Source organism: Astatotilapia calliptera, chromosome 13 (genome assembly GCF_964374335.1).
Source record: "Astatotilapia calliptera chromosome 13, fAstCal68.1, whole genome shotgun sequence".
Classification (NCBI taxonomy): Eukaryota; Metazoa; Chordata; class Actinopteri; order Cichliformes; family Cichlidae; genus Astatotilapia; species Astatotilapia calliptera.
Window position 1 is genome coordinate 14181007 of NC_137434.1, and position 14778 is coordinate 14195784.

A 14778-nucleotide genomic window follows, 5' to 3' on the forward strand; every position below is an offset into this window, starting at 1 on the left:
ACATCTCATAATCATGCATTCTCGTAGCAGGCCTCTGGAGATCCGGTAGGGCAAAATTCAAACAGACAGTCATGCTTTCAACTCTTGTATTTCCTGTTCATTGAATCTGAAGCATCAGAACAACATGTAACTATTACTATGCCCTGTTGTACCAGATAGTTGTTGCGAGTATGTTCTCTCAGCTGTTGAGTATTTTAGCCAGCAGGCACAGTCAGCTGTGGTATAAGGCTTAAACGCCCCGACTGCACTCTAATGGGATCATATGATGTAGCATCATTAGGAATCTGTGGCTGGTGTCTTCCGGCAGAAGAGCTGCAATAAGACAACAAGCAGACTTATTTTTGAGTGTTCTTTTGCCATCACAGCTAGTCTGTGATCCGCTTTAGATGTTATAAACTGATTTTAGGGAAAACGTTAACTCTGCATCAACAGTTGCATGAAATATGAACTTATCAAGGAAGGGTAAGGTGCTTCTTTTCTGTTTTCCTCATCATTTTAAGAAACTATTTTGCATCAGTCTGAAGCATTGTCGTTGCAGAATAATGCTTATATGTTACTGTTTAACCAGTTTATCACTATGTCAAGAAAAATGAAATAGGTTTAGTGTCCTTGTTTTGGACTTATTGATATTATTCTGCACAGAATTGTTTGGACAGACAGACCCTGGTTAAAACTTAAGGTTTGTTTGTGAGTTTTCTTATAGCCAATCTATTTTGGTTACGTTCTGCACTTCATCGGAGAAAAAAACAACAAACTTTGACGGTTAAAGTAAAAAGATTTTCAGTATTCATTTACCAGAGTCTGTTAAAGAAAGCAGAAACACATTACTTATGAGCTGAAGTGATTCTTTACAAAGTTCTGGATTGTTTGCATCTGCAGTTTTACACAACAGGAGCAGTTTGATGAAATTACTGGATTGAGTTGCCTTAATAAGTCGTGTTTATAAGCGGATGATATCCATATGGAAAAGAAATAGAAAAAACTTATAAAAGACTTGCATCAGATGTGGCCTACTTCATATAGTGAATCATATAAGGCTTATATGATTTACTCATGAAAGTGGCCACTTTCATATATTGTTTTAGTAAGTATCCAAAACATAGAAGTTTCATTTATATAATTTTTCTAGGGATCTTATATCTGTTTTCACTCTTGTATGCTTTTCAAACAAGTTTCACACAAGACAGATACAAACTTTATAAGATTTATATATATCTTTTCCATATGGGTAATGCTGATAAATCTCTTTAAATCAATCCTGTGCAACCTTTTGTTCATTAAGTATGTTGTTTTCTTCAGAGCTGAGACATTTTTCCATTGGACGTTGTCTAAAAATCGCTTTATTTTTTATTTATTTCCAGTTGATACGATCACAGCCTGAAGCGTCTCTCCATGTGATGGCCAGAGTATCAAAGAGTCGCTTTTTCATAGCAAATTCATCAACAGTAACTAAGCAAACACAGACCAGTAAACAGAAAAGCCAGTGAGCAGGCTAAGAGACAGATTTTTGTTTGTTTTGTTTTCATTTTTACCTGTTGAAATTCAGGCACACTAGGCCTCCGTGATGTCAGGAAACATTTCGGTGTGCGATAACATTTCTCAGTAGTGCAGTGATGACAAGATTTGTGACAAGTAAAGAAATAATGAAGTGTGCATGTTAAGTATACACTTCTATACTGTGCCTTCAGCTTTAAGACTTAACCATGAATACTCTGCGCTCACTGAATAAAGCTATTAGATAAATTATGTCAAACATGTTATTAATGAAAATAGAATAGTGGTGCAGTTTTGATGCTCCTTGTCAGCTTAGGGCTTTCTGTGTGGAGTTTGCATGTCCTCCCTTTGTTTCTGTAGGTTTTCAGTGGATGCTCTGCCTTCCTCCCACTGTCCAAACATGCTTGTTAAGATAATTGGTGATTGGTGTGTATTATCTGCGATGGACTGGTGCTCTGTACCCTGCCTCTTGCCCTATGACAACTCTGATAGGCTCCTGCAACCTCTAAGAAGATAAGCAGTTTAAAAAAATGGATGAGTAGATAATGCTGCACTGGGTCACTACTGAGTGTGAATGCTTTGTTCAGTAAATAATAACTTTTATAATTGTTTGGTATCAGTTACGTATTTATCACTCATGCTTATAATGCAAACACAAGGAACGTATACGTTTATTATGCTGATTATTGTCCTTACACTTTTGGCTTTAATATATTATATTACCTTCTGTACACTTTACCATTGAAGAGTTAAATCAATTTACAAACATACTGTGGTTCTGAGCTAATGTGAGTTCATAGGTCTTAGAATTGCCACAATTGCCATCAAATGAGGGCAAGTATGTTGCTGTTATTATACCTGATGTAGGAATGTGGCACTAATTAGGTACTTGCACTAATAATACGTTAAACAGAGCGACTGCTTTGGGTTGAACTGAAATTCAATGCAGGGTACACATACAAAAGACTGTAAACTCGAGGAATGAGTTAAAGACATGTTTTTTAGAAACATGCAGTGCTTAATGGCACTGGGCAGTGGCTGTATGGGATCACACTGTTCTAGCAGAGCCTGCTTGGTAGGCTGTCAGGATGAAGGGGCCACTGGGTTTCTTAACAGCTGATGATCCTTCGAAATCAGGAAAGATTTAATGGATTAACCATTTGGTGGTTCAGTCAGCTTTTCTTGCAGTTCATTTTGTTCTTAAGAAGTTTGATGGCCTGGATGGTTTTATTACATTGGAGGAACAATGTAATAATTGAAATAAGAACCCCACATGCACATGTTTTGCCTGCTGATAAAGGAGAATCTTGCTGGAAATGTTTATTTAACCAGTAAACCTTACAGTACACATACATTTTTGTTTGCAGATTTTAATAAAGCACATTACACAAAATCCTCCAATTTTGTAATAAATTTTCAAGAAGATGTGTACTGTAACCAGCTAGGTACTAAAAATGTGTGTTATTTGCAAGTACTCATACAAAGCACTGAACCAGTCTTTAGGATGCCTGTTCTGTTTTTTATTAGGGTGTGGTCTGCCAGTGTGTCTGTCAGATTTCTCTCTGTGAGTCTCTGTGCTCTTCATTATGACTTGCAGGACTATTGCAGATACTTAAAAATATCTTCGTATGATTTAAGCTAACCCCTTTTAATATTTTTATTGCCTTGTTTTATCACACACAGAGGCAAGTGAGAGCTTTGCATGTTTTGCACAGTCACTGCCTTTGTCCACCCTCCTGGGCTGTGCAGCCCAACCCCTTTGCTCTATGTCGACAGCCCACTCATCACATTCAAATGGCCTAGTGGCCCACACACAAAGCAGGCTGGCTGTATGGAGACAGTCTGCTACCGTACAAAAGATACTTTGTTTTAATGGAAGCAAGATACAAGTTGCAGACACATGTTCATGTGCCATGGTGATTAAGGTGATACTCCTGAAATTCATTTATTTATAGGAATTTATTTAAAGGAAGAAAATGAGGTTTGTCCTGCCATATTATGCATCTGATAGCTGCAGATTCATTTGCTCATGACAGAAAAATTACATTAGATTTCTGGATCAGTTTCTGATTTCAGCTTTATCATCTTTTTCTTTTTTTTCCCGCGTCCTGTTCGGCATTGTTGTCTTGAATTGTTGTCCGAAGGCCAAAAAATGCCAAACAGATGTACTTTCACAAGTGAAGCCTTACGGTTTTCACTATAATTGTCCACTTGATAGTCATATTTTATTAGAACTTAACTAGTTTTTTATTATTTTGGATTATTACAACCATAACGGACGAGACTGGGGAGCGGAAAAGGGGAAAAAAAGGAAAGAGAAGTTGGGAAGAAAGTTAACAAAAGGAGAAGAAGGGAAAATAGAGGACATGAAAAGGGATAAAGAAAGAAAAACACTGCTTCAACAGCTGTTGAGAAAAAAAAGCAGAGCAACCACAGCAACAACCAATATATGCATAAAAAACAATGTTACTGGAAAACACACAGTAATAGTACAAGATTTTTTAGAGGCAGCAGCAGCCCAAGATAGTGTGTTTGTCAATACCTGCGTGAACACCTGTGTGAACACTTTTATGTACACCTGTTTGTGTGAGTGCGCTTGTGTTCGTAATGTTTCTCCATGTAAGTGGGTAGCTGAGGACCTGAAGCAGACATGAAGGAGACCTGGGCTCCAGACATCCTCAGGCCCCCCAGAGCACGAGAGCTTCAGTAGGACCACCGCAGGTACTACCGCGGCCCCGACTCAGAGAAGAGCAGAGGAGAGACCCAGCATCCATGTTGCAGAAGCACCAGATGGCTTCAGTGGTGCACTGGAAGCCAGCTATCCCAGAGCAGACCGAGCTCTGGGCCCAGAGACCAGAGACCCAAGGGCACCCCAGCCCCTAGCAGAGGCTCAGCCCCTAGCCCCTAGCAGAGGCTCACTCCCAAGGCCCACCAAGTGGCCCTTGGGAGTGAGCCAGTACACACCAGAGCACCCAGCCCCAGACCCCGAGAAGTACTAATGCACCAGTCCATGGGGACACCAGCCACTGGCAAGGAATGTAGCTTGGGAAAATAGGCCCCATACCTGGGGGAGCCTGAGATGTTCTAAGAGAGAGGGAGAGTCTAAGATGTGACCTGACACCAGACAAACAAGCATACACAGACACAAGCACTCACACACACCCAACATGAAGGCACACAGAAATGGACGACATACACACACTCACACTCTCCATACCCTCAGAGTGCTCTCAGTTTCGTTTTGCAGGTTTCGCCAAGATGCATTCCTAGATCATACTGCTTCTTATCTACAGTCAGTAATCAAATGCCTGATCATTTTCTTGCTATTGGCCAGTACATTTTGTTTACAGCAAGTGCTAAAGCATGATGTTGTTCTTGCTGCGAGGTCCTTCACGGATCTAATCAATAAATCTCATTTCAAAAAAACATAACAACTCTTAAAACACTTCTTTACTATTCCCTTGTCTTCAGCGACAGAATTGCAACTTACTATTTTTGTCATATCTATCTATCTATCTATCTATCTATCTATCTATCTATCTATCTATCTATCTATCTATCTATCTATCTATCTATCTATCTATCTATCTATCTATCTATCTATCTATCTATCTATCTATCTATCTATCTATCTATCTATCTATCTATCTATCTATCTATCTATCTATCTGTAATATGGCTTTACTGCAGTCCAGTGTCGTTGCATTAAAACAAATCTGTGCCTGAGTGCAATACATGCTCTCTGTTGTATTTATATGCTGTCATGGTGATGAGACCAGCATGACTGAACCTCATTCCACAGGCCCGCTTAGCTCCGCTTACATGAGATCATCTTGTGAGTCTCTGTGTCCCACCCCTGACTCATGCTCTGGAGCCTTTCCTCTCCCGCTCCAGCAGCAACACCCTTCTCTCCCAAATGCAGCGGTTGCTGGGAAGCAGTGCCACAGTGGCGCAGTGGCAAGAGGAAGCAGGTTTCCTTGCTCCATGTTTTAAAGTGGAACAGCCATTAAATGAGTTGTTCCATTGCTTTTTGGTTTGCCTTCACATCACGAAACCTGCTGGTTAAAAACCATTTCAATACTCTTGTGATTATCCTTATACCTTGTGTAACTGGTGAAAATGAAAACATTATGAATTCATATTAGATTTAGCTATTGCTATGCTCACTTGTAAGAAATTAATGTAGCATATAAGCTTCGCAATAATGGCAAATTAGTGGAAAAACCTGAATGAGTGCACGGGGATACCTGCTTTTGTACAGGGAATCATTGTTTTGACTGAAAGTGGAATGGTGCTAATCATATCTTATTATTCCTTATGAGGAAGTATCTGTGGGAAAAAAAGGCAGAGTTATTTAGTAAGGACCACTGAACCACCTTATAGATACCATTGAATATTCTGTCTCTTTTAATATTGTAAGAACAAATCTAGATAATTATTAGCTTTGTGTATCTTATACAGTTGAACTATGCATCCATCCATCCATCCATCCACCCATTCTCTTCTGCTTATCCAATTTAGGGTTGAAGGAGGGGTTAAAACTATCCCAGATACCATATGGTGAAGGGCAGGGTATACCCAGGACAGGTTGCCAGTCTGTCAAAGGGTTAACACAGAGAAGCAGACAACTATTTGCACTCACATTGACACCTATCAACAGTTTAGAATCACCAGTTAACCTAACCCCAGTAACTACATGACTTTGGACTCTGAGAGGAAGCCCGAGTACCTGGAGAGAAACTGGGAGGGAAACTAGGACAAAATAATTCAGAATGATGGAAAAATGTGGCTTTGTTTAATTTTGTTTTATTCTTATGGTCTGTAAAACAGTGTGAATTGTGAATCGGTGTTTCTTTAATTTCAAAAAAGAAAAAGAATCAGTTGTTGATGTTGAGTGGTCATTGTTTTACAACAGTGGAGAGCAGCAAAATTTGAGTGCAATCTGAGTGACGTCTCAATTAGGACGTTGGCAAACGTTGTGTCGGGCAAACCTGGCCAACAAAGTTATGAGATGGGCTTGATGTGTGTTATGACAAGTGTTTTGTGGGCTACATATAGAGTGAACCTGTGGCTGATTCACCTTGAGTCAATGGTCTTAGTCAAGGCCAAATATGGCGCACAGAAATCTACAGATATGGGCCACATTTGAGCCAAATATTCATTGGTGTCATGGTCCAATAAGGCAGGTGCAGCTGCTGAAGAAATGGAAGCTATTGGATTGTTTGCAGCTGTGTGTGTTTGAGCGTGTGTGAGTGTGTGTTTTCAAGCAAGTGCCGTAAGTCTGTATTTATGTGCCATTAGCTATCATTAATGGCTCTCTGTTTCCTCTGCTGGACTTTGCTGAGTACCTGAGTAGTTACAGCTCATGTCTGTGGGTAAGCTGCCAGCTTCATCTTTATGCTCCATTTGTATTTCATCAAGGGTCAGTTCACCCATGGGTGTAGCAGGGCGCATCATTATTACACCAGAAATGGTGAGAATAGTCATTAATTATTATTTTCTGTCTGTGTATCCAGCTAAAATTGCAGCTACTGCACGTTTTCAGAAAGCGATGGCTCTTTTAATTTAAGGATATGCAGCATTGGTTCATGCTGTCCCGTTTTTAATGTAGAGCCTGCACTTTCTCAGCAGCAGTTGTAGGAAAGGAGTCATAAACAAATTAATATTATGGTTTCTTCTTTACTTTAGTCTCCAAAAAAGCAAAGACTGACTGAACAGGCTGCTCTGAAGGCTTGGCAACCTGTTTCAGTAACATACCTCTGTCTTTGCCCTACCCTACTGGCTACAATATTTCACTTACAAAGAATGGGAAAAATGCACCTTCCGGTATCTCCCCCTCTATGATGTTTTTCTGTCTTTGTTTACACCAGGAACAATGATGTCAGCGTGCCTATTAAAACACACACTGATTGCAGCTGATCATATTGAACTGAGCCACCAGTCGTCCTCTGTTGTGATTCAGCTTATATAAACCTCCAATTTATAGTTTGACAGGCATATGCTGTTGAATAATAGAATCAGTAATATTAGGTTGCTGTAAGTTGCAAGAGATTTGATGTTTAAGGGCTGACAGTCTCTCGGTCCTATCACTATTTTTTTTTCTGATTTGATTGACTGTGGTATGTGTCACGTGTCTCTTACATAGCTCCATCACCATCACATTAACATTTCATTTTAGTTTGGATTATGAGTTATGGCCCTCAAAGCTATTATAGGGCTGCCACGATTTGTCGACTAGTCACGATTACGTCGACTATCAAAATCGTCGACGACTGATTTAATAGTCGACGTGTCGTTTGAAGCTTTGTAAGATCGCAAAAGACGCAGGAATAATAGCAGGATTTAAGAGTGTAATAACGGACTGAAACAGAAGATGGCAGCACAGCATGTACAAGGATGCCAGCTGCCGTTAAACCCCGAAGAAGAAGAAGCAGCTGTGTCCCAGAATTCATAGCGCGGCCCAGCTTAGTTTCCAACAATGGCGGTAGCTAGTTAGTTTTAATATTACTCTTATTATTCTTTCTGGGTCACAAAATAAACGTTTAACATATTTTCAGGCGAGAATGTAGCTGTGTAAACCTCAAATATCTGCTCAGTTTATCAGGACACCACATATTTTCAAAAGCGCTCCGACGTTTTCGGAGACGTCTGTTACCCACTAGCTCGATAGCTAGCCGGGGGCTAGGTCACTAGCGCCGTGAGAACACCGGACTCCCGGCAAATTGTTTTCAAACCCACCGCCGTCTTTCGCGACTCAGGTTAAATATATATGAGTCACTTAGATAAATTAAAAATGTTATTGTTTGGCTTTTTTTTAGTATTTTATTTGTTCCTGAGTAAATCGGTTTGGCTGAGATTAAAGTTATAGTTTTTACACAGCTGAATAAACGTCAAGCAGACAGCTGATTATCAGAAGTGTGAGATGCTGGAGAATATACTCCGGTGTCCTGTTATATTTTAGATAGCAAGGAGTTTATTAAACTTCACCGAAACAATCTGCAAATTTCATTAAAATTGAATAAACTATCATCTTGTCTTTATTTTTGGTTAGCACCTTAAAAGCTTAAAGCTGTAAGCTAATGATAGTTATATAAGAGCAGATGCTGCTGGTGCAATAAGCTGTAGTTTTACGTCCAGTGGATGATGATCTGATTAGTCGACTAATCGCATAAATAATCGGTGACTAGTCGACTATCAAAATAATCGTTTGTGGCATCCCTAAAGCTATACCAGCTTAGCCGTAGACTGTGTTTATCACTAATTAGGAAATGCGATTATGCTATTTAGGGCAATATGCTAAGATAGCAAATATGGTATGTATTTGGTAAACATTCTGACTCGCCATTGTCTTTATGTACATGTGCGCTTCAGAAGCATAATGTTAGTAGAAGAAAAGGCAGTTGAAGTAGTAGTTTAGACTGTTTTTCCTCTACTTGATCTATTTTTTGGTAAGAAAAAAGAATTAAAATAATTAGCAAAACATCCAAAATAAGAAACTGAAAATGCAGTTAAAGTATCAAATAATCATAAGTAGCCACGTTTTGCATCTCCATATAGATTTTTTGGGGGGTAGAAAAATAGCTCAAAAATGTCTCTTTCGATAGCAAAGGTTGCCGACCTTCGATTGACAAAAACCAGGGGTCACCAGCATGTTGGTGTTTTGCTCAAAGCGCCACTCTTCTAATGTGCAGCCTCACAAAGCCACAGCTGTAGGCCACGAGTGTGCAGTCTTGCTTCGAAACATAATAAGCGTTTAAATAATAAACACCATAATTATGATGTAGAGTGATATAATAAATAGATTTATTTCAACATTTTCAAAAGGAACACGCAAAGACTGAACAGGTTTTGTCCTGATGGAGCATTTAGTGAAAGGTTTATTTTTTTTTAATTTTTTAATGTATGTTAGTGTATGAGCAGGATCACCACTGTGTGGAGGAGGGGCTTATTATTTGAATTATTTGAGGGTTTTTTTTAAATGACCAGAGTCACTATTAAATAAAGGTGCAATGGGTTACCTTGTACTCTAAATAAAGCACACAGGCCTTTGCTTACTGAAGTGGCTGCAGCATAAGAGCTGTGAAAGGAGGCCGTTGAGCAAGAACGTTCAGTGCGTCCTCGTCAGTGGGTTGAAGGTTGAGTGCTCTTGAGTTTAGGCTTTATGCTTGTTTTTATTTCCTTCACATATGAGAGCAAAGGGATTACATAGGGTGGACTGTGATTGGTAGAGCTTTCTTTGCTCCTCTCAGAATGTGAGGATATTTTAGGCATTGTGACATAACAAAATACCAAAGGGTGTCCCTGTCCTTCTCTGCCAGATGTTCTCAGGAAAACTGAAATTCATCTGTTTGTGTTTCTGCTTCTGTTTAAACAGAATGATGAAATTACAAATTGAACAGCCAGTCAAAGGGTAGGCTGTACTACTGCTGGGTTGATTTTTCATTTTCTGAAAGTCAGTTGAAAGCAAATTAGAATCTGAATTGTTTATTTGGGTACAAAATCAGTTTCATGTGTTGAATATGTAGTTTTGAATATGCAAATTCGATGCTGGAGAACATATCATAGGATTTGATCCGTTTTGTTTTGTGCTACATCAATCAGATTCCAAAATCAAAGGATACAAACTTATGCAACTTTAATCTCTGTTCAAATAAATACATTCACTTCTATTACAAGGACTATTTCGCTTCACTCATCTTTGCGTGGCAGAAAATGAAGGATGTCACCTGAGTGGCACAGATTATGTAGCCTGCAGTTGCAGGGGCAGCATGGTTTAGGGTTGTAGCTATTTATAGCCATGCACATGTGCTTTGCTGAGGTCTACAAATAAGTGTCTCAGGCTGACCATTCGAATGCTGTGGGTGGACTCTTGGCTTGCACTCGGCATGGACTGCAGACCGAGTGCACACAGGCCTCACAACAGTGTTATGCTCATCATCTAGTTTTATACAAGACTGGCTGCTGTGGCTAATGATTCACAGCACTGCTGTTTGCTGTCATTGTTAAAAGAAACTATTCACTTGAATATGTTCACACACTGCGATGTAAGACTGTGCAGTAAACAACACCTTAATTACTACCAGTTTGACTTCCTGCCTCGGTGTAAATTTGCTCATCGGAAGAAGGTTTTGATAAATGCATTCTGTAGACATCGCCTGAGGTTGTAGACGTTAGGATGGTGGTTTGTCGGGTCGGGCTTTCTACAACTTGTGATTCTTCAAACATCAACCGTTTAAAGTCAGAGGTCACAATCCAGTTATCCGGTTCCCAGACTTTTGGTGGAGGTGAATCATCTACCAAAGTGAGAACATTTAAACAGACACGTACAAGCAATCACACGCTGTAAGTTTAATTACTTTGCAAAGGTTTCCGAACATCATACATTTACTACCTCAAGTATTGAGTTATTAATTAGTTCATATGATGTTTTCCTCACTTTCTTACTTATTTATTGACAGTATCATAGTTTTTGGCATCATTCAGATAACTGCTAAAATGAACTGCATGGATGTTGTGTGTCACTGATGTAACCGAATGGGGTTGAGCCAGTATATTAAAGAGATTTCATCTACATACTCAAATGATATACTAATTCAGTATTTCAGTAATAAATAACACATGTTTTAGTCATAACTGAAATGCTGTATCAGTATCTACATGTTGACTTGTGACAGATGGGCGATGTGTCCAGGGTGCACCCTCCCGATCACCCTGTGACAGCTGGAACAGGCTCCCACAAACCTGAACTGGATAAGTGGAAGAAAGTAGATGGCTCAAATGCACGTTTGCACAGCATTGTTTTAGCACAATAAGGCCTCAGCCACACAGGCCAAGAGCATGGCCAGCAACCTTCTGGGAAAAATGTGTATTGCTGGACCGGTTGGTGAGCAGCTGCTGGCTGTCAGTGGGTCACAAAGTCACAGTGTGTGCTAGCAATCGCTAGCAGGGGTCACTTTGACCGTGTGCAAGCACTCGGCAACCAATCTTCTCAAACGACCTGTGGTTGTCAGGGGTGTCATTGGCCTGTCTCTACGCCTGTGTCACTGGAACCTTAAATGTGGCACCGCATATAAGATGAAACAAAAGTCCAAGCAGTGCAATCATAGAATTTATTAACTGTAATAAGTAAGTGTGCGATAAGGCTGATAACGTTTTATATCATGACGAGACGTTTGTATAAACACATTAGGTCTGACTTTAGTTTAGAGGGGCTGAGATTGAGTACTTGCTGTTTAATATCTGATCTTCACTGATTTCATAGACAAATAATATATCACTAGAATTATAAGGCATACTTTTCAGGCTGCTCTTATAGAGCACTTTTATTCTTGTTAAGTCCTCAAGAGGGCACCATTCCACTAAACTCACTTTAATAATATTTAGGAAGCTTATTTACAGAAATGACTTGCTTTGTAGCACATAATAATATGCTAAATTGTTCATTATCTATTTATACTGTATTTAAACATGAATGGCAGCAATAATGTCAACCTGATTGCCATGCTGTGACATTTATTGATATGAGTGTATTGACTGTGCGCTATCAGTAATCTGTGAAGTATGTGAAATCATGTGCTCTAAGGTTATCTGTTACTGACTGTGATTGAAAGCTGGTTGATGACACTTCTTTCAGCTCCTGACCTCTGCTCTGAGCTGGAGAGTTTCCTGGAAAACTTGCCCAGTCAATCTATATTAATGAGCTTTTCAGGAGAGGTTTATGCATTATGCAGCAGAGAGCTTAGACATGGGCATTACGCACCAAATTGGTGTCCTGCTGCAGAGTGCACTGCTTTATTTCTGTGTGATTCAGCTGCACGACGGAGTCACGGGGACATTCACATCAGCAATGACACAGCAGTGCTGCTGGGAAGGGGTTTCACTGCATCACTCTTGCTTTTCCTTTCAGTTTGCTTCTCCTGATTAGTTTTGTTGCACTGTATCTTTTTTTTAAATTCAGTCTTTGAGCTTTGTGCAGATTATCAAAAAAGTAATAGTTGTCAGTCCAACCCACTTTTGAATTCTCAGCTGCTTTTAATCATGCACTATTTTTAGATGAGCTAAATGTACAAATCTGCAGAGAATACAGTCACAGAGCTCTGAAGGCGCCCTGTTCTGTAAATGCATGTTTCGAGCTTCATTATAAACCTGAAGGACTCTTTCCCTTCACATGCAAAGCTGCTATATCATTGAAAAGGGAGCTTATATACTGTGTGGGCATCTTTCAGACTCTGTGACTCCACAGAGAATATGCTGTCCTTTATAAACTTAGGTAGATACAGAGTGGCTCAGTTCTTGTTAGAAACTAATGCTTTCAAAATGCAGGATTACAATATTACAAACAAATATTATAGTTATGTATATAGCCATGCATTGCAATACAGTGTGTTGGATGTAAGTATGCAAGTTTCTGAAGCAGCATTTGTCACTACAAGAGCACTTTCATTTTTTGTCTTATATAACTGTGATGTTCAGTATGATAAGAAAACAGATGAAGGACTTCAACTAAAAACTGTTATTATTCATGTTGCGTAATAGGAGGTTTTGGCCGTTCTTTGACTTAAAGTGTTCTCAGTTGTTTTTCCTGGAGTAAACATTTTAAGTCTTGGCGGCAGTTGAACAATAGAAAGATGATTATTTTTGCACTCTTGAAAATTGGGGCTCACAGTTGATAATGTTTATATTGCACAAGATGCATCTGATATGTGAAATAGTTAAGTGAAACATGATGTCATGAGAAAGTGTGATACATGGTTTAAAGAAACTAGTTCTTTGTTAATAGTCAGCTAACAAGGAGCAATTTCTCCGTTTTCCTTTTTTCCATGAAGCACACTGACTTTCTTATATGATTTTTGAGCGCTGCTGCAAGATAAACAGTGAACCACATGGAAACCAAAATTAGCAAGCCGCCATGGAAAACCTGACAGGACTCGTTCTGGAAGTTTGACGAGAGAGGGAGTCACAGCTAGAGCCCTAGAGGGTGGTTGGCAAGCAGGCGAGAAGAGGGAGACCGTTGCTGCTGCCTCTTCTTCAGTCACTTATCCGCATGGCATCTGTGTACCTGGATCGCGATCCTCTCGACAGCCCTCAGGAAGGGGTGCAGACAATGAAGTACCGCCTAATGACAGAGAGGGAACGTAGGGAGCGCTTGGTAGCGCTAATGTGCTGCATGGGTTAGTGTTCGTCTTACTGGTTTTTGTCATTTCCTTAAAAAGATTAGTCATGCCTGTACTTGCTTCTTACTAACTGCAGGTAAAATGTCCTTACGCAAAACTTATTTTGCAAGCCTAATCTTCCACGCTGAAGATTAGTAAAGACAGGAGGTTATCTGTGTTGTTCGTCTGCAGTAAGAGCTTCAGGCTTCCACAGTGTTGCTGGAATGAATGTGATCTGGCCGACAGATGGTGTAGTCATGTTATTGATTGAGCATGTGAGTTTTTTTCTGTTCAATGAGGATAAGTTGCTGGAAGCTGGAAGATGTGGAATCAGGGGAAATGAGTCATAGCTGTGGTGACAGGGTTGATTCTGGTTTGCCTCTGCCAGTGAATGGACGTCCAACTCAAAGAAAAATATGATGAAAAATATTAAACAAGTCACTGTTTAGAAAAGAGTGTAGTTTTTCTCAGTCGTTATTATGTTACTGAGAAACATATTTTAAAACTTAACTTGATTTCATTTTTTAGTTTTCTTGTTTTTTTCTCCTTTAATTGCATCCATTTGTTTCCTGGTTCCACCTATATGCCATTTTCTGCAAGAAGTCTGGCTGCTATGGTGACGCAAAACAAAAAAACACTGTCATACAGTTATTTCTGTCTCTTTAGAGACACTGGGGCATATTTTCTCTACTTACTTTTCAACATGATTTTCATCAAAGCTGTAAATCCACAAACTAATATTACAGAGTGACTTACTGGCACAGGAAATATATTATTTTATTTGAAACACTTACAGCACATTTTAGATGCCCGTCTGTGGGGAAAAACAACCACCTTTACCTTCATACATACATTGGGGAAGATTTTATTTCACACTTTGCATAATGTCCTGTTGCTACTTTAAACACAAAGCATCCCAAAAGGTTATGTAGAATAGGTATGCATAGCAGGATTAAGCTTCTTTAGTGGTGGCATTTACAAAAAGGGGTGTATGTTGCCAAAACACCGAATCTAAAGAAAGTGTTTTTTTTCTCTGCAGATGAAAGAGACAGAGTGCAAAAGAAGACATTTACAAAATGGATAAACCAGCATCTGGTGAAGGTAAGAATCATTGCTGATTTATGAGTGCTTC

General features: G+C 39.5%; 1 protein-coding gene across 1 annotated transcript in view; it reads left to right on the plus strand.

The window, feature by feature from the left end:
• dst (dystonin) overlaps nucleotides 1–14778 on the plus strand; it is a 103868-nt gene that overhangs the window by 8166 nt on the left and 80924 nt on the right. Inside the window, exon 5 of the mRNA XM_026189081.2 lies at nucleotides 14686–14747. Within this exon, the coding sequence (XP_026044866.1) occupies nucleotides 14686–14747 (62 nt within the window). The remainder of the gene's footprint in view (nucleotides 1–14685; nucleotides 14748–14778) is intronic.